This window comes from Micromesistius poutassou (genome assembly GCF_964030765.1).
Source record: "Micromesistius poutassou genome assembly, chromosome: 9".
Lineage (NCBI taxonomy): Eukaryota > Metazoa > Chordata > Actinopteri > Gadiformes > Gadidae > Micromesistius > Micromesistius poutassou.
This window is the reverse complement of record NC_140279.1, coordinates 10045591-10066824: the sequence shown is the minus strand read 5'-3', so window position 1 is coordinate 10066824 and position 21234 is coordinate 10045591. Positions and strand designations below refer to the sequence as shown.

At 48.2% G+C, this 21234-nt stretch overlaps 1 protein-coding gene across 1 annotated transcript; it reads left to right on the top strand.

Moving 5' to 3' along the window:
- Window positions 1-981: 981 nt before the first annotated feature.
- On the top strand, window positions 982-14879 carry brdt (bromodomain, testis-specific; the record flags this gene model as incomplete). The annotated part of the gene is made up of 18 exons (XM_084473579.1): window positions 982-1164; window positions 4002-4139; window positions 4368-4521; window positions 4783-4979; window positions 5113-5562; window positions 5698-5826; window positions 5937-6041; window positions 6335-6504; window positions 6720-7024; window positions 7303-7398; window positions 11811-11866; window positions 11941-12072; window positions 12746-12812; window positions 12907-12975; window positions 13664-13791; window positions 13872-14044; window positions 14312-14498; window positions 14814-14879. 18 exons carry the CDS (start codon window positions 982-984, stop codon window positions 14877-14879), a joined length of 2805 nt encoding a protein of 934 aa, XP_084329705.1.
- Between the last annotated feature and the right edge of the window lie 6355 nt (window positions 14880-21234).

Below are 21234 nucleotides of genomic sequence, written 5' to 3'. Positions count from 1 at the left end.
AAGCATCCCGAACTCGAGCGATTCACCGGCGCTCATCAAACTCAACGCGATGATCACCACCGAGTGTTTTGATTGGTTGTTCGCATGCTAAACACGAGCTAACGCTAGAAGCTAACACGGTGAAGGGGGACGGCTTCAAAAAAAAGGTAAAACTGGTTTTAATACGTTATTAAACACCTTATTAGCCATAAAGAACCCCTCTAAAGTACATTTTACTTTACTCCCCTACAGATATCTCACATTTAAACAGGCTTCTATCGACTCGACTGCTTGTCTGTCTGTCGGTGGATATATTATAAAAGTTAGACAAGAGCAAAATAAGATAGTAATCTTCAACGGTACCTCAGATGGCTCCTCCTCAACTCAAAACACACCAACTTAAATCACATTGCCGTGGCCCCTGGAGTGTGAGGTCCAGCCAACTGGGACTGTACTGGGGGCCGGATGTCACTCACTGGCCTCTGCTGCGCGCTCCCGCGGGTGTGTGCACACGCATGTGTAGTGATGACGGACGTCTTTTAAATGGCCAGTTACTTGTGTCTAATGCCACTTCCTAAAGGCAGTGTTGTTGTTAAATGGGGCCGGATCCTCTGTTCTGGAGTGGTTCTCAAATGGGGGTATGCGTACTCCTTGGGCTACTTTGGAGTACTAACCCTTTTGTGGGGAGAAATTAGTCAACCGTTGCATGAAGCACAGGCCCATGTTTCTCACTAAATTGTCAGCATTTGCACCCTTTTTACACTCCTGTTTACACTCCTAAATGGAACTCACATAAGCTGAAAAAATATCTAAGAGGGACTAGTAGAAAAAGTTAGAGAACCACTGCTCTAGTTTATCCAAGATGGAGTCGTTTTATTATTAAGCAGGGTAGTAAGGGTTGGGGTTAAAATGTTCAAACCCCACCTTGAGAACTGAGTCTGTTGTCTGCAGGTCACAGAGTGATCGTCGTAGCCGTTTGGCTGGAGCGAGCGGCTCTCCGGCATGTCCAGCGGGAAGCTGCCCCCCAGGAACCCCCCGCCCCCTGCGGTGCGCCACCCCCGGGGCTCGGGGCCTAGCAGCGCCGAGCTGCAGTACCTGGAGCGGGTGGTCCTGAGGGCCCTCTGTAGGCACCAGTTCTCTTGGCCCTTCCGCGAGCCCGTCGACGCCGCCGCACTCAATCTCCCCGTGAGTCATCCCCTAACCCCGCCCCCATCCTAGGACCCTGGCTCTTCCGTTCTGGAAGAGCCAGAACGTTCTTGTAGAACCTTTGCTATTGTAGAACCCTGGCTGTTCTAGAACCTTTGCTAACCCTGGCTGTTCTTAGAAAACTGGACCCTTGGTTCTCTGGGACTGAAACCCTGGCGGTTTCTGAAGCTAGAGGGAACCCCTCTAGTTTCAGAACAACCAGGCCTTCAGCACTCCTAGTAGCCTACCGTCTCAGGGCTCCAGACTGCGACCAAATGGTCGCATTTTGCGACCAAAATTTGAGAGTGTGCGACTGAATTTTACATCTGGTTGCGCATGTGAGACCAGTAAATTTGCCCTTTTTTATTTTTTATTTTTACACGTTAAACATGGAAGGGGCGCGTCAATAAATCCGGAATCTGTAGCAGGCCAATGAGTGTGAGAAGGATAGGGAATGGCCACTGTAAGTGGCTCATGTGTGGAGGGGGAGGGTCATAGAGATTTTGGAGCGCGGGGAAACCGCGCGCGGGTCTGTAAGAAGGAGAATGGTCTCAACCTGCCGTTCGAACAATGAGCAAGCGAACAATTGATCCATTCTTCCGACACCCCCCTGCAAGTGCCACAGTCTAGAGTCAGAGCATTGTGTGGCTGAAAAGGGCCGAACCCACCATTTTCGGGAAGACTGGCGCTCGTAGAACCTTCTTAGGTCTACCGACCCCATTGCGCATGTTCATTCCAAGTTTGCATCTGTATACCAATTGAGGCCAAATTAAACGGCATGTTTGAATTAAGGATATTCGGTTATCTCGGTATCTTCGGTTATCTTGGTTGTTCTTTATTTTGGGCCGTGGGTACAGCAGGCAAGGTCAGCTCGACTCGACTGCAACTTAACAAAAATATTTTATTTATTTTACAATTCAAAAATTAAAAATCAAAACTGTCTTCTAAATTAAGGAAATGATACTGGGAAATAGGGATGTCACGATACCAGAAATTTAGTAGTCGATACCAATACCAGTGAAATTCCACGATTCTCGATACCCAATTCGATACCACGGTCAAAAACAAAACAATAAATCCCATGTACTTTATTTATTAAAAACATTTAAACATTCCAAAAAACAGTGGCACTGGCATGTAGCCTTCAAGTAATGAATAAAACTAAACCACTATTAACATTACAAAAAAAGAACAGTGGCATGTAGCGTTCAAGTAATAATAATTAAAAAAAAATAATACGTGCTGAAAGCAGGCAGTCATGCAGCTATGCGGCTGGCGTTTACACTTGCGTGCATAGCGGGGTTTAAAACATAACTTCCAACCTAATATTAAGTAATATAACGCAGGTGCGCAAGGCAGCCACAGGAGACGCCAACATTGTTTTCAACTGCTCGGTACCGCGCCGTATTAATTAACCAAGTTTTGAAAAGAAAAAGTATTTGAAGCGAATAAGCACCGCTGTTTTTGATTTGTTTATTTGGTTTTGAACGAATAATTTTGGATGCATGCATCGGCTTTGAGTTGGTTTGTTTACTTTGAAATTGCATACGCTCGCAACACACACGCACACACGCACGCACACGTTCACCGCCGCACCTACTACAACCTGCCGATCTTCAATCAAAACAACACCAAGTAAGTGATGCCGAACGCAGTCGTACCATGCGTGTTTAGAAGCGCAACATTGAAACGGGTCCCATCTGAAACAATCGCGCGGCGCAGCGTTCCAAACGCAAAGTACTTCCAGACGCGACTCTTGTTATTGTTTTTATCGACGAGTCGAGGCGGAGCCGTCGCACTCGCTGCAGCTGCCGTCTTCCATGTTCCCATGCTGCCCACGTGACGTCCAGAGGAATTGCATCCTCGGTACCTACGGTACTAAGAAAAACGAGTACCGTCACGTTTTTTTAATTTTGGTATCGACTTGGTACCGAAGTATCGGTTCTCGTGACATCCCTACTGGGAAACAAATAAACCATTATAAGCAACGAGTGAACTTAATAAGCGATCAAAATACTTTTAGTTTTCACCTTAAATATGCGACAGATGTAATTAAGGCAACCTGGTCTCACAGGAATCCGTGAAATGAGTCGGTCTACGTCCCGTTTACAAAAAATAATGCCCATAAACTGTTTGAATATTAAGGGCTGCCTAATATTCGTTCGAATATTATATATATTTTTAATATTCGAATAACGAAGTTCGGAGTCAAAGCCCTACTGTGAATATGTTTGTAGTTTAAATAATCACTTCAGGTGCCATTTTCACACGGGATGCGTTTGTCGCGATGCATTCTCAATGGAGAGGCGAGCGGGCATGCAAGGAGGTGCAGCGTCCTGTCTAGCTGCGCGATAAGCGGGCGCACTCCCATGGAACTGTCGCTTCCATGCTCGTCGAACGCATGTGCGCACGCATGGAAACCGTTGGGATAGATGAGAACTGTTTATCTTTTATTAACTAACCCTTTTTTTTTTTTTCTAACCGCTTTTTTTCATTTTAAGGTGTATATGATGCCACCAAAGAGGCATTCCAGCATCCAGGGACAGAAACAGGGTGGTTAGAGAAGACAGTCGCCATTGGAGCTGATGGTGCAGCTGTCAATCTCGGGCATAAAGGAGGGGTATTAGTCCTCCTAGTAGGCTAGAAATGTGAATATTTGGTTAGCATGTTGATTTACGGTGTGTGCCCCTAAAATTTCTGGTTGTGCCCCTAAAATTTATGTCTGTAATAAGAGAGAGAGAATACACATACATTCTGCAATCCCTTTTCTACGTCTCGTGTGACTTGCAGGTCTGTGTTTTCCATCTGCTGATTTTGTCTGTTCCTGTTGGTGGCAGGATTACTACACTATCATCAGCAGCCCCATGGACCTGAGCACCATTAGGCAACGGCTGCAGAACCAGTACTACTGGAACACCATGGAGTGTGTGCAGGACTTCAACGCCATGTTCACCAACTGCTACATGTACAATAAGGTACCTTCTTACTGTGCCAGGGTAGAAGCTGGTCTCCCATTATCACCGCTCGGGGACTCCCAAACAGGTTGATGCGGTTTGGGAAGTACCATGACCACAGAAGTACCATGACCACAGAATTATACCTCAGTAACTGAGGAGGTGGTGGTAGTAGAGGATATTCCAAAGCTGTCTCTAGGTCTAGTGGTGGTGGTATCCATGGTTACCTGACTGTTGTGTGCTGTGTAGCCCGGAGATGACATCGTGCTGATGGCCCAGACCCTAGAGAAGGTCTTCCTGGAGAGACTGGCCCTGATGCCCCATGAGGAGGAGGAGGAGGAGAAGGAGAAGAAGCAGGGCTCCAGCAGACCTCCTGGTAGAGCCAAGAAGAGGAGCAGCACAGGTGAGACCCCGCACCTAGAACCACAACAGCTAGAACCACAACAGCTAGATAGTCGCACATCGATGGCTCGTAGAACCAACAGACCTTCATAGTGAGGTCTGTTAAATGGTAAAGGTTCTGCCTGTGTACAGCGCTTTTCTAACCAGTGGCCCTCAAAGCGCATTACAATATGGTCTGACATCACCCATTCATGCACACATTCAGAGCCTGGCGGTAGGTTCCCCAGGGGCCCTCAGCCCCAGCCTGTCTCTCTGCCCGCAGGAGCCCTGAAGCGCCAGGGCCCCGATTCGGAGGTGGTCGTCCAACAGACGCTGACCGTGATCCCGGCGGCCGCCGTGCCCCGGCCTGTCCCGCCGGCTGTGGTCCGCCCCGTCCCGCCAGCCGCGACCCGCCCCGTCCCCCTGGCCGTGCCCCGCCCCCTTCCGCAGGCCGCGCTGCCCGCACACACTCAGTCCGCGGTGAGTAGTGTCGCCCGACATACTCCCGCACACGCTTTATCACGCTTTAAGTTGAGCTTCTAAATATGCCCTCCAGCTCCTTCTTTAAAGACGCTGCTTCTCTTAACCCCTCCCCCTCCCCCCTCCCCTCCAGAATAAAGCCCTCCAGGACAGGAAGGGCATCAAGAGGAAAGCCGACACCCCCAACGTCACCGCCGCCGCCCCCCCGCCCCTGACCGTCGCCCCTGGCAACCCGTCATCATCGTGCGGCCGGACGACATCCCCTCCCCCGACGGCCTCGACGGCGGCCCTGCCCCCGGGCGGTGGCGGGGTATCGTCCGGGCGCGGGAGCGGGGCCAAGAGGCCCATCAGGCCGCCCAGCAGGGAGCTCCCTGACTGGCCGGCAGGGGCGGGGCGGCGGACCCGGCTGCCAGAGCCGCTGCGGCGCTGCGGAGAGCTGCTGAAGGAGTTGCTGTCCCGCCGGCACGCCGCCTACGCCTGGCCCTTCTACACGCCCGTGGACGTGGACGCCCTCGGCCTCCACGACTACCACCGCATCATCACGCAGCCCATGGACCTCAGCACCATCAAGGTTTACCACGCAGTACTGGTTTATCTAGCGCTCTACTGGTCTGGTTACTTGTTTATCTAACCCTGTACTGGTCTGTTTATCTAACGCCATACTGGTCTGTTTACTGGATTATTTAACCCTGTACCTTATTTTACCCTTGTGTTACAGAAGAAGATGGACGGCGGTGAGTACAGCACCCCACAGCAGTTTGCTGCCGACCTGCGCCTCATGTTCTCCAACTGCTACAAGTACAACCCCCCCGCCCACGAGGTGGTGTTGATGGCCCGCAGGCTGCAGGTACGACCCCGCCCCCGACAGAGTTGAGCCAATCGGAAGGGTTGGTTGCTGCTCCAGTGTTGCCGGGTGGTTTGTGGTTTCTCCAGTATCCAACCCCCCCTCCTCCCCAGGACGTGTTTGAGATGCAGTTCTCAAAGATGCCCAAGGAGGAGAGCATGCCCCTGCCCGACCATACCGTCGTCAAGGACAACGGTGGAGGAGGAGGAGACTGCAAGGTGGAGCACGGCTCCAGCAGCAGCTCCTCCTCCTCCTCTTCACCCTCTCAGAGCTCAGAGGATGAAGAAGAGAAGGAGGCGGGGAGGGCCCCCAGCCTGGCCAACCTGGAGGAACAGGTATGTTACCGTGACAATGGACCACACGTTCTATACCAGAGACATCTCACCATCTTCTTCATGGTATACTAAATGATTCGGGTGAGGTTACAGTAAGCTATGGTGACTGTCTGACGAGGGCAGTTCTCATTAGCGATGACCGAGAATAGACCGTTAGACGGCCTCTTCCTGTGCAGCTTAAGGCCATGCGAGACCAGCTGCAGCTCTTCGCCCAGACGCCCCTGAAGACCAAGAAGACGTCGAGACGCAAGAAGGTGAAGGAGAAGGAGAGGCAGAGGGGAAAGCACAAGTCCTCCAAGAACAAGGTCAAAGTTCAGAGGAGCAGCGGTGCCAAGGGGTCCCGGCTGTACGTGAGCCCCCCTCAGATTCAGAAGACTTCACAAATGGGTTCTGTTGCAATTGAAGAACATGCATTTAAACACATTTAAACAATGTGCCTTCACATTCCTATGCTGCAGTTATTGCGTTTGACACATGTTCTCTAAATGTGTTTTATCCTTTTCCTATTCAGAAAGTACATGTCTAAAAGTGCGGTTGGCATGACGCGTGTTCCGTCTGTAGGCATGGCAACCAAGCCCTCCTCCAGGCCCTGGGGGCGTCGGCCTCTGAGGAGGAGGAAGCGGTCCCCGTGGCGACGGTGCCCTACGAGGAGAAGAGGCAACTGAGCCTGGACATCAACCAGCTGCCGGGGCGGCGGCTGGGCCGGCTGGTGGACCTCATCCAGCGCCGTGAGCCACACCTGCAGGCCTGCGGCCGGCGGGAGATCGAGATCGACATCGAGATGCTGGCGCCCGCCACACTGCGCACACTGCAGGCCTTCGTGGCCCGCTGCCTCCGCAAGCACGCCGCCAAGACTGCCCTTCCCAGTGAGTCCCCCCCCCCCCCCCCCCAGTGTCTGCTCACTGACAAATGCTGCTGCCCCCCCGCTTGGCTCTCACCCATCTCAATGGAGAGAACCAACAACAAAGCCTTGTGTTGGCATCGTACTTCCTAGACCCACGTGGACGTCATGGTTGATGTCATGACCACTGGTCTTGCCATTATTGTGCATCTTGTTGTTGCCGTGGTTACCCCTGGTTACTGTGATGGACCTGGTTACCGTGGTGGCCCTAGTAACCATGGATACCGTGGTGTTTCCCTGCAGCCAGGCCGGTGAAGCCCAAGGGCCCGACGCTGACGGGGCCGGACACCACGGGAGAGGAGCAGCGCTTGGCTACGAAGAAAAAGAGGAAGCAGATAGGTAACGGTGACATCACACCAACCTCAGCCAATCAGAAAAGACCAGAGAGAGTCCTCCTAGTCTACATGAGCGCGTGCTAAGCATGGAGCAGAGTAGGCCTGCACGATTCGGGGAAAACTATGAATCCCGATGTTTTAGTTTAGAATTGATATCGCGATTCTCTGCCACGATTTTTTTCTCACGAAATGTAATGTTTATTCATGGCGAATTCAGTCGCAATGAAGTGGACAGTTAGGCTCATGTACGGTTCCATGGTTCGGCTGGAAAAATAATCCGCTTCCTGCACTTCTGCCTCGACTACAGCCCGCACATTCTTATGAGCTGGCAATGCAACGGATGAAAAATTGTTGCGGGAGGGTATTCAGTAGCGTTTGTCCAATGTATGGATCATCTTTCGAAATCCGTCACGTTCTACAGTGTTTATTGGAACCATATATTTTGCTAGATGGTAAGCAATTGCGTCTGTTATCTACTTACTCCTACTGGAGTTGGGATGGGGTCGCATTGTGCAAGCAGTGGCGGAGCCAGAGGGGTGGCCGTGGGGGTGGCACTGGCCACCCCTGGAACCCGATTGGCCACCTCAGGTCCCCCCCCCCCCCCTCCCCCCCGACAATCGCGTTCGCCCCCCCCCGCCCCCCCCAACAATTGCGTTCGCCCCCCCCCCCCACCGTCGACAACCGCGTTCACTTCCCCCCCCCCGTCGACAATTCAATATGGACCCCCCCTATAAAAGCCTTGGCCACCCCTTGAACACCTGTCTGACACCCCGTGTCAGACAGTAATAGATGTCTGCGTTGTGCTGACATCTGCGTTGCGCTGCGCTGCATTTTATTTATTTCACAATTCAAAAATGAACAAAACAGTCTTCTAAATTAAGGAAATGATACTGGGAAACGAATAAACCATTATAAGCAACGATTGAACTTAATAAGCGATCTAAATACTTTTTGCAACCACCGCCTCTTTCCCATGACATTTAGTTTTCACCTTAAGTATGCGACAGATGTAATTAAGGCAACCTGGTCTTACAGGAATCCGTGAAATTAGTCTGTCTACATCCCGTTTACAATAGATAATTCCCATAAAAGGTTTGAATATTAAGTCCTGCCTAATATTCGTTCGAATATTATATATTTTTTAAATATTCGAATAACGAAGTTCGGAGTCAAAGCCCTAGTCCATACACTGGTAAACAGTGACGGCGTTTGTTATCTCGTTCCACCGCTGGCTTTTTTTGTCGTAAGCTTTGGAAAATGCCTGCGGAAGCGATGTCTGAGATGCAGAGACAGCTTCACGCTACCAGCGTCTGTCTCGTACGGTGTGGAATGAGAACTTGTGAAGGGACGCAGGCACGCTTGCTGCGCGGCTGCGTGCTTGCACAATAGCATACTGCATGAGAAGGCAGTATATCGCTGTCAAAGCTGTCCATGGGAAAAGTGACGTTGCGCGGAATTGAAAAAGGAACTACGTTTCGTCAGTATTTTCCCATATATAGGCCTACCATATTTTCAGTAGTTACGTGTAACTTGACTTTGAACAAGTACATGGACAAGTAATTACCTAACGCGTTACACACAACAGTGTCTACCGTGTGTCAGTCGGCTCATAGAAAAAATGAGAATCTAAGTACTTTAAAACTTAAATTGCGCACAGGGTGAATCGAGATTGCGATTTTAAAACGATTTATCGTGCAGGCCTAGAGCAGAGTACCTCTTTGGTCGTCCGCTGCCTGCTGCGATGGCCAGGCAGCCGTCAGGGAGACCCGATCCAGATAAGTCCCGCCCTCCTGCTTTTCTGACCAATCACACACAACGTTCGCATTGGGGCCATCGGTTAGTGTAGAGGCAGTGCCAGGAAAAACATGACCTTTTCCTCTGTGTTTATGTATTGAAACTTTAATAATTGCAAACCCGGAATGATATTTAATTAGAACAATTAAATAACAACATGGACATGTGTGTGTCACGCAGATCCTCTGGACCTGAGCCAGTCGGCCCCCCTCTCTGTGAGCAGCAACGCCACCTGCTTCTCCTCCTCTTCCTCCTCCTCATCCTCCAGCAGCAGTGGCTCCTCTTCCTCTTCGGAGAGCACTGACACAGAATCAGGTTAGAGGATGATGGTCCCTCAAGCTACATGCTTCCACTACTACCACCACCTCCTTCTACTACCTTCTCCCACTACCACCTCTTCCCACTATCACCATCTCCTTCTCCCACTACCACTCCCTCCCAGTACCACCACCTCCTTCTAGTACCTTCTCCCAGTACTACCTTCTCACCAGAGGCTGAAAGCTGCCTGGGTTTTAAAGAAAGATCTTTAAAGATCCAGAGTCATTAAACTGTTGCTGTGTGTGTGTGTGTGTGTGTGTGTGTGTGTGTGTGTGTGTGTGTGTGTGTGTGTGTGTGTGTGTGTGTGTGTGTGTGTGTGTGTGTGTGTGTGTGTGTGTGTGTGTGTGTGTGTGTGTGTGTGTGTGTGTGTGTGGATTCTTTACAGGCCCTTGTTTCTACTCATTATTGAATATATGCTGTGTTAAAGGGGAAATCCGGTGTAAAATGGATCTGGGATATGTTTAGTATGATAACGAGTTTGAACGTTCGTTGGGGAGAAAAAAAAGCCTATATGACGCATTCTTAAGTTGGCTGTTTTTACCACCACCGCCGTGAGGCAATCGCGGGCAACAATCCCTTTCTCCTCCATGTCGCGGTTCAGTCTACTTCAGATTAGGGATGCGTGATAACTTTTTTTTTTTAACCGATAACTGATAACTTTCAGCTCCTAAAGGCCAATACCGATAACCGCTAACACACACACATATACATATATATGATCATGACCTAAGATCATGACATTGTTGCTCAGACATCAGTAGAATCAACTGGGGGGTTTAGGGGGGCAGGCTTGCAAGTGGCAGGATATGATGTAGGGTCCACGACGGCCCCTGTCACAGGTGTGTTTTGGTCTGACCGCAGCAATGGAGGAAGAATGGGCAGAACTCATCCCAATCATCTTAAATGTTGCTGCAGCGATGCATCATATATTCCGTTGCATCCACAACATCCATATCGATCGATAAAAGTTTGGAGCATGAGTCACAGACAAATAGAAGAAACGACGAATAAGAAAGGTGTCGCCAACGGCTGCGTTACTGGAGAAAGAGAGCGTCTTTTTTTGCGTCATTTCACATCTAACAAACACTGGGACAAATGTAGTTGATTTCTGTGTTTAACTGAGAAAACGGAGTGGAAGGCCGGGACCCTATAATGTTCAGCTAACATTTGTCAATAATAATACGAGAGTTTGAGCGAGCGAGCGGTAGCGTGTGTCAGTTTAGTGAAGTAATGAACGAGTCTGGTTGTGTCTGTGCAAACGTGCACTGTAAAGTTAGTGAAACTAAGAATAAAGTACAGCCGCTTCATTCCGACCGTATTCTGACCTATAAGCAGACCCACTGCCGGTCAAAGGGAAGGGTGTTACCCTCGGTCTGGGAGCCGACAGCAGGAAAGGTGTAACATAAGAATAAAAATGAACATTTTCTATATGTGTGCAGCTGTGAATTCATGTATTGTAATTGATTGTATGATGTGCACTTTTAGGGTTACCATAAGACCTTTCATTTAGCGGGAGCGAGGCACTGAAATTATATAGGCTATGTTATCAGGGCTATTCGTCATGATATCAGACTTATCAGAATGACGTAATAATTTCTGTTATCGGCCCCCCCTACTTCAGATTGATGTGGAAGAACCAGAGACGTCGGAGAACCCAACGCAGTCGTTTGAGATTCATAATATCGTCTGGAGGTGCACACAGATTTTGGCCATGATAATATATAATATATGATGTAGATATCCATGTATAATATGATATTATTTAGATATAGAGCTCCAGGACTCCCGCCGGAGCACCCGGAGTGTTCTAGAATATTTACAGAACACGGCCAAAAGCTGTGTGCGCCTCGCCATTGTGATACATCCACTGTAAACACTAGCGCATGGTACCGTGGCCGCAAGCTGCTCGGGGCCACATCCCCACCCTCCACCTTGACCCACCTCTAAAAAACGTTTGTGGAAAGCTCATTGTGGGACTGGCTTGTAGTGGCTGTAATTCTGCACAAAGGCTGAATTTCTTGAACGTCTAACCCACTAACTAGCTATATAAAAGCATTCATAAAGTAGCATGCCATGGGATCTTTAGCATCGGGGTTAGAGTTGAGCTCGTTAAATTTTTCACTGGTCTGAGAAAGTTGTCGTCCTGAAGCCACGTTTCATTAAATGTCATCATGGTTTGGGCTCGATCCACTTTGCTCCAAATCGCTATTGGGTTTCATCTAAGGCTTTTCCCTGTGAGCCATGTCGAAGGGGAACTATCTCGCTTGGCTGTTTCCTGAGGACTGTTGCTTTGCGTTCCCCCAGTGCCGGAGCCCAAGCAGCAGAGCGCTAGCGGTGCCGCCCGGAAGGCTCAGGAGAAGGTAGCACATGTTTCAATGAGCTCATGATGTTACTGTCGCCCCCTGGTCCAATCACGCGTCTCCCCCTGGTCCAGGCCTCGCTGAAGGTGGGCGCTTCGAGGAAGTCGGCCTCCGGGACCAGAGACCTGCTGAAGGCCTCCCTGAAGACCTACCGCTCTGCCCTGCGACACCCGCCCACACAGCCAATGAGAACCCAGTCCATCAGAGCTCATCCTCCGCAGCCAATCAGAGCTCATCCTCCGCAGCCAATCAGAGCTCATCCTCCGCAGCCAATCAGAACTCACCCTCCGCAGCCAACCAGAAGCCTGTCTTCTGAGCCAACCAGAAGCCTCTCTTCAGAGCCAATCAGAAGCAAGCCTGGTTATCCCAAAATAAGTCTGTCTTGTGAGCAATTGTCGCTCTCTCCTCCAGGTAATATCGGTTCTGTTTTACTTGGTCTGGTCTAATAAGACCATCCGTTTGTGTATTATTATGAATGAAGTGTTTCATGCTGTTTTTCATGATTACTTTGTGTTCCCAGACTTGTCTGCGCTCTTGTCCCCTTTGACGTCCCCGGCCGTGGGTCTTGACCCCAGCTCTCCCAGACCAGAGGCATGTACTTAGAGGTTCACAGAGCTTTGAAGTGAGTATCGCTTTGTTCCTGGAGCCCAGCTGGGCTATCGAGGAGAGGATTACCCGTGTGCGGTCCAGCCTTGTGTCTGCTGGTCTCACTGCTTTACACTCTGCTACCAGTCAGATGGGTGACTCAGGGGGGCTTACCACTACTGTCGTATATATTTGTGCAGCACAATGTTTCCAGTGAAACGTACTTCCTGGTAAAACGGGGCGCGTTCCATTACCGTGTTTTAGATTTTAACTGTCCTGGCGTTGTTTCCTCAGCCACCGCCTCTGCTGTCCCCGCTCCAGGACAGCCCCTCCCCCCCCGAGGCGGGCCTCAGGCAGGCCGGTAGGTGCTGGCCCCCAGGGGTTAGACCTGGGAGGGGGTCTTCCTCAGAGCCCTGACACACCAAACCCACGTCTAATGCCTTGTTTCCACCCAGCGGTACGGTGCGGCTCGGAGCAGGCGAGCTCAGTTATTCTAAATCTGGCTGCCGTTTCCACCGCCAACTGTACCCTTATGGTAGGGCAGCGTTTAAGCTGGATGCCGATAGCCGCTGCAGCTACGTAAGCATTGTGACATTATAGCAGCGCTACACAGTGTAGCCTGCTAATATAGTCAATGGAAAAAAGAAGAACATGACACATTAAACAAAGACCACAATAAACTAGGCTTTCGCCGTTGTCCAGAAATACCTCGCGGGTACTATTTCACACACCGATGGCAGAGTCAACCATGCAGGGCGACAGCCAGCTCGTCAGGAGCAATTAGGGTGAGCTCAGGGACACCACGACACTCAGCTAGGTGGAGCCAGGGATCGAACCAGCAACCTTGCGGTTAGCCAACCCGCTCTACCTCCTGAGCTAATGCCACCCCACATTTTATCCCAGTCGCATGGAGGTGACGATTCTGTCACCCAATCAACGGACGGCGTGTGTAGCTCCACCTTCTCGGCCCCCTTTCAGACAGCTTGGTACCCCAACGGAGGAGTACCGAGAATGGGAGCGACTCAGGGCGCTTATTTTGGGAGCCAGCCAAACTTTTGGAGGTGGAAACGTCAATATAAGCGAACCATGCCGCACCGTCGTCCGAGCACCGGCCCCTCTGTATCGTCTGTCGGGGCCTGAGAAAGTCCTTGTTTGACCCTTTCACCTGGCGGAGGCACAAGATGGGTGACGTTTGTAAACGCTGTGTTGCAGACTCCAGACGTGACTCGGGGTCCGACGACGAGCCCCCCGGCTCCTCCCCCCCGGACGGGAGGCTCCGCCCAGCCAGAAAGGTTCTTGCTTTGTATTTCTTTGTGTACAACTTTGTTTTCTACCAGCAGGTGCTATGTTTATCAGCGGTCAAATCGTAGTCATGGTGATCCCCTCCACGGAGGACCTCTAATTGGCTGGTTCTTTCCAGGAGGCGGTGCTGAAGAACGTGGAGTCGTGGGCCAGCCTGGTGAGGCGGGCCGCGGGGCCCGGGCCGGGGGCCCCCAGCGCCCGGTCCTCCAGGGACAGCTTCCAGCAGTTCAGGAGGGCCGCGCTGCAGAAGGAGGAGCGGGAGAAGGCCCTCAGGGGCCCCGACAGGCTCAGGTAGTGGGATGTTCAGACCAGCGGTTGTGTTACCATACGTTCAGACTAGCGGTTGTGTTGTCGTACGTTCAGACCAGCGGTTGTGTTGTCGTACTTTCAGACCAGCAGTTGTGTTGGCGTACGTTCAGACCAGCGGTTGTGTTGTCGTACGTTCAGACCAGCGGTTGTGTTGTCGTACGGTCAGAGCAGCGGTTGTGTTGTCATACATTCAGACTAGCGGTTGTGTTGTCGTACGTTCAGACCAGCGGTTGTGTTTTATCGTAAAAGGCCGCTGGAGACGCCAGTGTCTCCTTTCCCCCTGGACTCCATCTTGGACCCTCCAAAACTGTTGGACTCATCGATGACTGAGTCTCCATCGCCAACGGAAACGCAGCCAACGGCGGCCGCAACTCATCTGGATCAGGAGCGGGAGATGGCTCGCAGGAAGGAGCAGGAGAGACGCAGACGCCAGGCGGTATGTTACTTCCTGGTTCAACACATCATATATTATGTTACTTATACATTACACAATATATAATATACAGTTGAAACTTGTAAACATAAGCAGACTATACAATAGGGTACACGTTATATAGCCGATCACGCATTCCAGCTGTGGCCAAATGAGAGAACGCACCGTTCTATGTGTCGTCCTGGTGTCCTGAAGCAGTTCTAAACAGTTATAGTCCTGGTGTGCTCAATCTTTTTTTCCACAGTAAAAGTCCTGTTGCGTTATGGTTTTCATAGTAAAGTTTCTGATGATGTGATGCCATTTCCTGTTCCCCTCCAGATGTGCGGCATTGACATGACGATGCAGAGTGACATCATGTCCACTTTCGAGAAGAACCTGGATTAAAACGAGAGCATTTGACCTCATAATAAAGTTATTTTCTCTCTCCGAGTGGATTTCTGGGAGGAACCTTTCATCTCAAAGTCGGCTTTACGCAAAGAGTCCGGAGAAAAGGGTTTCTCGTCAGCGCGATGGTTCTGATGTCCGCTGGCCTGTGATTGGACGGCCGTGTGCGTCCTGCTTCCCGCCCACCCGGCCCTCAGAGTTTGATAACCTGGTTTGTTGTGTGTGAGTCACGACTTGTTCTGTTGAGAAGCCAAAAGGAGGGCGAGCAGAAAATGAGCACTGTCATTTACTGTCTTCAAATCCTCTACGTCTGTGACATGTTTTTGTAAAGAAAAATAATCTGAGAGCCTATTTTTGTTGTATTAAGAGTATTTTCTAAGGTTTAGTTCTTGCAAAGAATTGAAATGCTGTGAAGAATTAAATATTCCTAAGTTGATCAACTTTTCCTAAAGTACAGTGTTCCCTTTATTTTTGTTTGTTTTGTAGTTTATTTTATCCAGAACGGTAGTCTGGAGACATTTATCTACCTTTGTTTGAATTTCAAAACTTTACTGCAGTCGATGGATAATAATAAAATCAGATTATAAAGTCAAACTGATCCCAAATTGGCAATGTAAGGAAACGTCATTGATCTGTAAGTATCTGTATTGATCTGTAACCACAGATTGTGGAGTATGATTGGCTCGCTGCGGCTGAGCCGCTCTGGGCGTCGTGACGTGACGAGAAACCTTGAGCTTGACACTTGCTGGGTAAACTAGGAACCAAGGTCAGAGTCACTTTGTGACATACAGGATGGGATCCATGCACTGACCTGCGGAAGATATAGGATTAGGGCAATGTGTGCATGCTATTCGAGTTCTGAGATTAAAGTCAGAATTCTGAGAAGTGTCAGAATTCTCATTTAAATCTTTATGTGGCCCTCATCACTTTTTGAGAAAGTGAAATTTAGATTAAACTGACCTTCCCCGAGTAGGACTCCTTCCTGGTGGAAACAATTAGGTTATCTGCTTTATTAATTTGCCTTAATCACAACATTGCTATTTCTCGCTAATAGTGCTACTCAATAATGCTTACACAGGTGCCTTAAAAGTATTTCAAATCAAATGTTTCAATCTTAAATTATTTAAAAACGATGATATAATTCCCCTCAGCCTGCAGGGGGTGAAAAGAGTCAATATAATAGGACATGAGGCCATGTTTTACGACTTATTACACGTGGAGCCACTAGGTGGCGGCAAATCCACCTCGGTGCAGTTCCCATTCTGACCAACAGGATCAGGGTGACGGAGACAGGTGACTGTCCTCCGACGGCCGTTTCTCAATTCGCGTTCTCGTGTGTTCTCGTGTACTTGCGTTCTCGATAAACGTCATCAGTGGTAGCCCAAGCACTGTTCCAATTCCAAGTACGCGAGAACGCGAGTACTGTCGTAAAACCCGGAAGTGTTCTCGATGCGTTCTCGATGAGGCCGTTCTACCGAGGATGCATCGGAGGTGACTCGTGTGGACTTGGGACCGTTAAATATCCCAGAATGCATCATCGAGTCCGCTGCTGTTCCAATTGCAGGTGCGTACTCGCGTTCTCGGAAGTCTGTACTTGAAAGTCCGGACTTGCCAAGTACGTACTTCCAAGTCCGCGAGAACGTAGTCCGCGTACTTGGTATTGAGAAACGGCCTCTGTCTTCATGACTTGTGAATAAGAAAGAGACGCCTGACTGTCATTTGAATCAAGGGCGTTAGGCTCTGCTAAAATTATAAACTTGGGGGGCTCTAGCCCTACAGGAACCCCTCAAAACTGTCAGGTATACGTGAAATCTGAACCCAAAAGCAGAAGTTCAAAAATATTTATTTGATGCTGAGCAAGGCTTCAGCTCAAGCATTAACAAAAATCGACTCCTGCTTTTAACAGGAGGAAATGCAAAATAAAAAAAAAAAGGGTACAAGGCCGCTGAAGACAAAAAGAACAAAAACCTAACATAGAAGAAGAGGCAGGTCACCGTCAGGAGAGTAGCCCAGGGGCAGGCAAAAGTTCAAAACCGTGGGTAAACCCAAATAGGCAGGCAGAAACATGGCAGAAAGAACTGCCTAGCCGAGCTAGTGACAAGTGTAAAACAATCGGAGAAGGGGTGTCACTAACACAGCGTATAAATGCGGGATTATGGTACGGGGTGATGAGCGTCGGGAGGCATGGATACCCTCGATCTCCTAGGAGATCCCCATCGAATTGCCCTGCGATCAAATACAAACTTTGAGCTATCTTGCACAAGCACAGCAATTATATGAGGTCTATGATATCATATGTTCATAATGCAACGCACCCTGTTGAAATGTATTGCTTACATTGGATGTGTGCCATCAATGCACCCAATTACATTAGGAAATCCTGAAATATAAGACCCAGATGAAAAGTCAACAAGGATAATTTCGGAGCCATTTGGGAACACTTAAAGTAGATAATGCTGACCTGCAAGTTGGTGAAACTCCATTTGAATGCGTCTCGTGGGTTTATGGCCTGGAAAAACGATGAAGTTACGCAACAACCGCTTCAGCGCAAGATAGACGCACTGAGCGGCAGATAGCTTTGCCTATGTGCTCAGCATCTCCTACACTGTACAAAAAGCTACCCGTCGCAAAAAAACGGAAAGCTATGCAAATTGTTTGTAGTGAACTGAGGGCAGATCCACGATTGGTAACATTTGCAATGTAGGGTTGGAGAAGGCTATTTAAATATATCAAAGAATCACGTGAAAAACTATATCTCTCCAGCAAAAAGTCATCCGGAAAGGACAATATGTCGAGCCGTGGTCTAATTAATCTCTGTGAATTGCACGAATTATTTGCGCTCCGATATCAACAGGCGAACACGTAAAAGCTGCGATAAACGCGGTTTAAATAGCCTACTCGGAGCAAAACAGGGTTATCTTCCAAACTTAACCTGCGCAAAACCTGCTCCGACCAGGTTTGATTGAGAGCATATGTTTCTATAGCAACTTACATACCGTGTTCATTTTGGAACGGAAAACCTAGGGTTGCCGCTAACCCTGGGTTAACTTAGCTGGGTAAGTGATAAAACCGGCTTTGTGGAACACCTCTCAGGTGAAAAGGGCGGGAAACAGTGGACAACAACAAAGAACAAGGCCACAGAGTGAATGCATCCAAGGCCAAGGTGCTGACACAAAACCCTAAATGAGCATGAAAAACGCCACGAGCAGTTTAACTCACTAGCTAAACATTATGTACAATCACTACACTGAACAAAGATGACAATAAAAGGCCAATAGAAATGTGATCAAAATGCATTTGAATGCCGAAACAAGCGTAAAATCTGCCATATTCTGTTTTCAGTGATCCCAGCGTCCATATCAACCACCAAAGCAATGATAGAGAATGTTGTATTTGCTGGCGCGACCCGAAAGAATATTCTTTATATCTTAGAAACAAAACATTTACAATCACTGACCGACTATTGTGACAATTAAATGCATATTTTTAATGCAAAATCTGTATCATAATACTGCATATTCCACTTACAGATATCACCATCCACTAACTGAACAGATCCACGGATCTGATGCTGTCAAGTGCCAACAAAACATCAAGTCCCATCTGATGGACAAGTTCAGCTGATGATTCTACTTCCTGTTTCGTCTTGAAATCCTCCAAGCTCAGCAGAAGTTTCTCCAGAGTTCAATACATGCACCTGCTGACATTATAGTCATGGAAGTCTGCTACGTGACTGTCAAGCTTCTGCCTGCAAAAAAAACCGAGATGGCTGACATTTATTTTATTCTCAATGGAAAATGCTTAATTCTGATATAGATTCAGTATTAAAATAGGTTTTGATAACATTTGTAGTGAGAAATGTGCCTTCTATTGTCATAGATGGTGGCCCCAGATGGTGCTACGCCCAGACATTTTTGTTTTCTTTGTGATCGTTTATGACGTTTAATTAGTTAAACTGCTGTAGCGTTTTTCATGCTCATTTGGGTTTTGAGGGACTATAATTGGGGTAGGCTATATTCTGTTCAAGTAATAACCTAAATTATATATTTTATTACGTATGTATGTATTTTTAATTATTAATAAATTATTATGTATTTTAAACCTAATTTTATTGTTGGGAATTCCCCCGCCCCCCAGTCCTCGTATATATCCATACGCGCTTCTTTACGACCTATGGCCATTATTTCATTTTCTGTAGCATGCACGCATTGTTTGTATTTAATATATGAACCTGTTATAGGAACACAATATTCTATAACATGCATGCATATACACTACCATTCAAAAGTTTGGGATCACTTAGAAATGTTCTTTTTTTTTAAAGAAAGCACTGTTTTTTTCAATGAAGATAGCATTAAATTAATCAGAAATACAGTCTAGACATTGTTAATGTGCTAAATGACTATTCTAGCTGGAAACGGCTGTTTTCTAATGGAATGTCTACATAGGTGTATAGAGGCGCATTTCCGCCACCATCACTCCTGTGTTCTCATGGTACATGTTTAGCTGATCGTGTTAAAAGGCTAATAGATTATTAGAAAAACCCCATTATGTTAGCACAGCTGAAAACTTTTGAATAAATGTGAGTTTTCATGGAAAACATGAAATTGTCTGGGTGACCCCAAACTTTTGAATGTAGTGTATATCCTGCATTTTAAACATTAACATATAACAGGCCTCACTTCTAGTATAGGCTTACCTGGCAGTAATTTATGTCGCCGCACAGCCCTGGGACGAATGTGGAGCAATAACGAACCGGCATGGGTTTAGTGTGTTATATTTATTCTGCCCGCTCATTGGTCAAGACGGCCTTGAGTTGGAAATTTCCATACTTTACCACAGTGACACCTACTGTCGCAAGAAGGCTATGACATTCAAATAAAAAGAATTAAAGAAATAAATTTTAAATTAGCTGGTGATTAAAGTGTTTAGATTAATAAAATAAAATGAAAAATAACTGGGTGTCAGTTTTTATTTAAAATTTCATTAGAGGCTATTCTCCGGTCCTCTACAGACTTGTAGTAGGCCTATACTTGATGTATAAACACAATATTCTGTCAACCCCCTCAACTTTCACTGTTCCACCATGAAGGCTGAATCTAAATCAGTCAAATCACACTTAATCGTAGTATTTCATTTAGTGATGTAATTTAAGATCAAACGCAGAGCTGAAGTAGACTCTCGCTGCTACCAAGACGACCAGTTGGCGCCCAACCTGCGTGGAGTTTCACTAATTAGCTCACCTGCCGCGGCTCGCGCGCCGCGTGGTTTTCTTAATTGTTTAATTGGTCGCGTCTGGTCGGGTTCAGTTTAGAGGGAACCGGACAGTACGCTGGTGTCCGGGCAGTCTGGCAGAGTCTCCCAGACGGAGCGGTAATGTTGGTGTGTTCATGAAACCACAAGGTGTATGTCATGTTCTAGTGAACCGGTTGTGTTTCATCAGTCATCTCTTCAGGTTAAAAATTATTTTCCAAGTAAAACGGAGCGTTTCATCTGGACCTGAAGTGAGTAGAAATGTCCCTGAGCGACAGTCCTACTCATTAAAGTTCTTAAATATTGTGTGTGTGTGTGTGTGTGTGTGTGTGTGTGTGTGTGTGTGTGTGTGTGTGTGTGTGTGTGTGTGTGTGTGTGTGTGTGTGTGTGTGTGTGTGTGTGTGTGTGTGTGTGTGTGTGTGTGTGTGTGTGTGTGTGTGTGTGTGTGTGTGCGCCTGCCTGCCTGCCTGCCTGCCTGCCTGCCCGCCCGCCCTTCAAGGTGTATCCTGGAGATTAAACTGCGGTTCTGTGAGTATCCCAATTCAACCATGAAGAAGAGACTGCGAACTGTAAGTCATTAGTCTCATTATTCCCGGGCACGTTAATGAGTAGTCAGGATGTTTCATTGATGCTACTGAAGGGTTTGTTAAAGTACAGGTTCTAGGTGAGCGTTGGTAGGTGTAATGAGTCTTCTTTCACGCTGCTCTGCATCTACGTCACAGGAGTGTTGCTCTATTGATGTGGGTGTGGTCTGAGTGAGCAGAGGTGCATGCTGGGATACAGTGCTGTCTGATGTCTACAGGTCTGTAGACACGCCCCCTCAGTAGTACCACGTGTTGGAGAATCTGTTGTGACTTCAGTTACACGGACTAGCGTGTCCTTTCAGATGGGGACTGGGTTTCAGAAGGAGAAACGGCAGGGGGAGACACAACCTCTGTCTGTCACCAGAGAACCACAGAACACAGTCCAACGTTCCCCTCCAGGCATCGTGACGCCTCAGCGACAGTTTCTTTACCTCCTCTGCTGGAGGAGAGCACAGCTCCAGTTCAGAAAGGGTCTTCGTTGGGGCCAGTCCAAGATGGTTGCTGATCTGAGGAGAGCC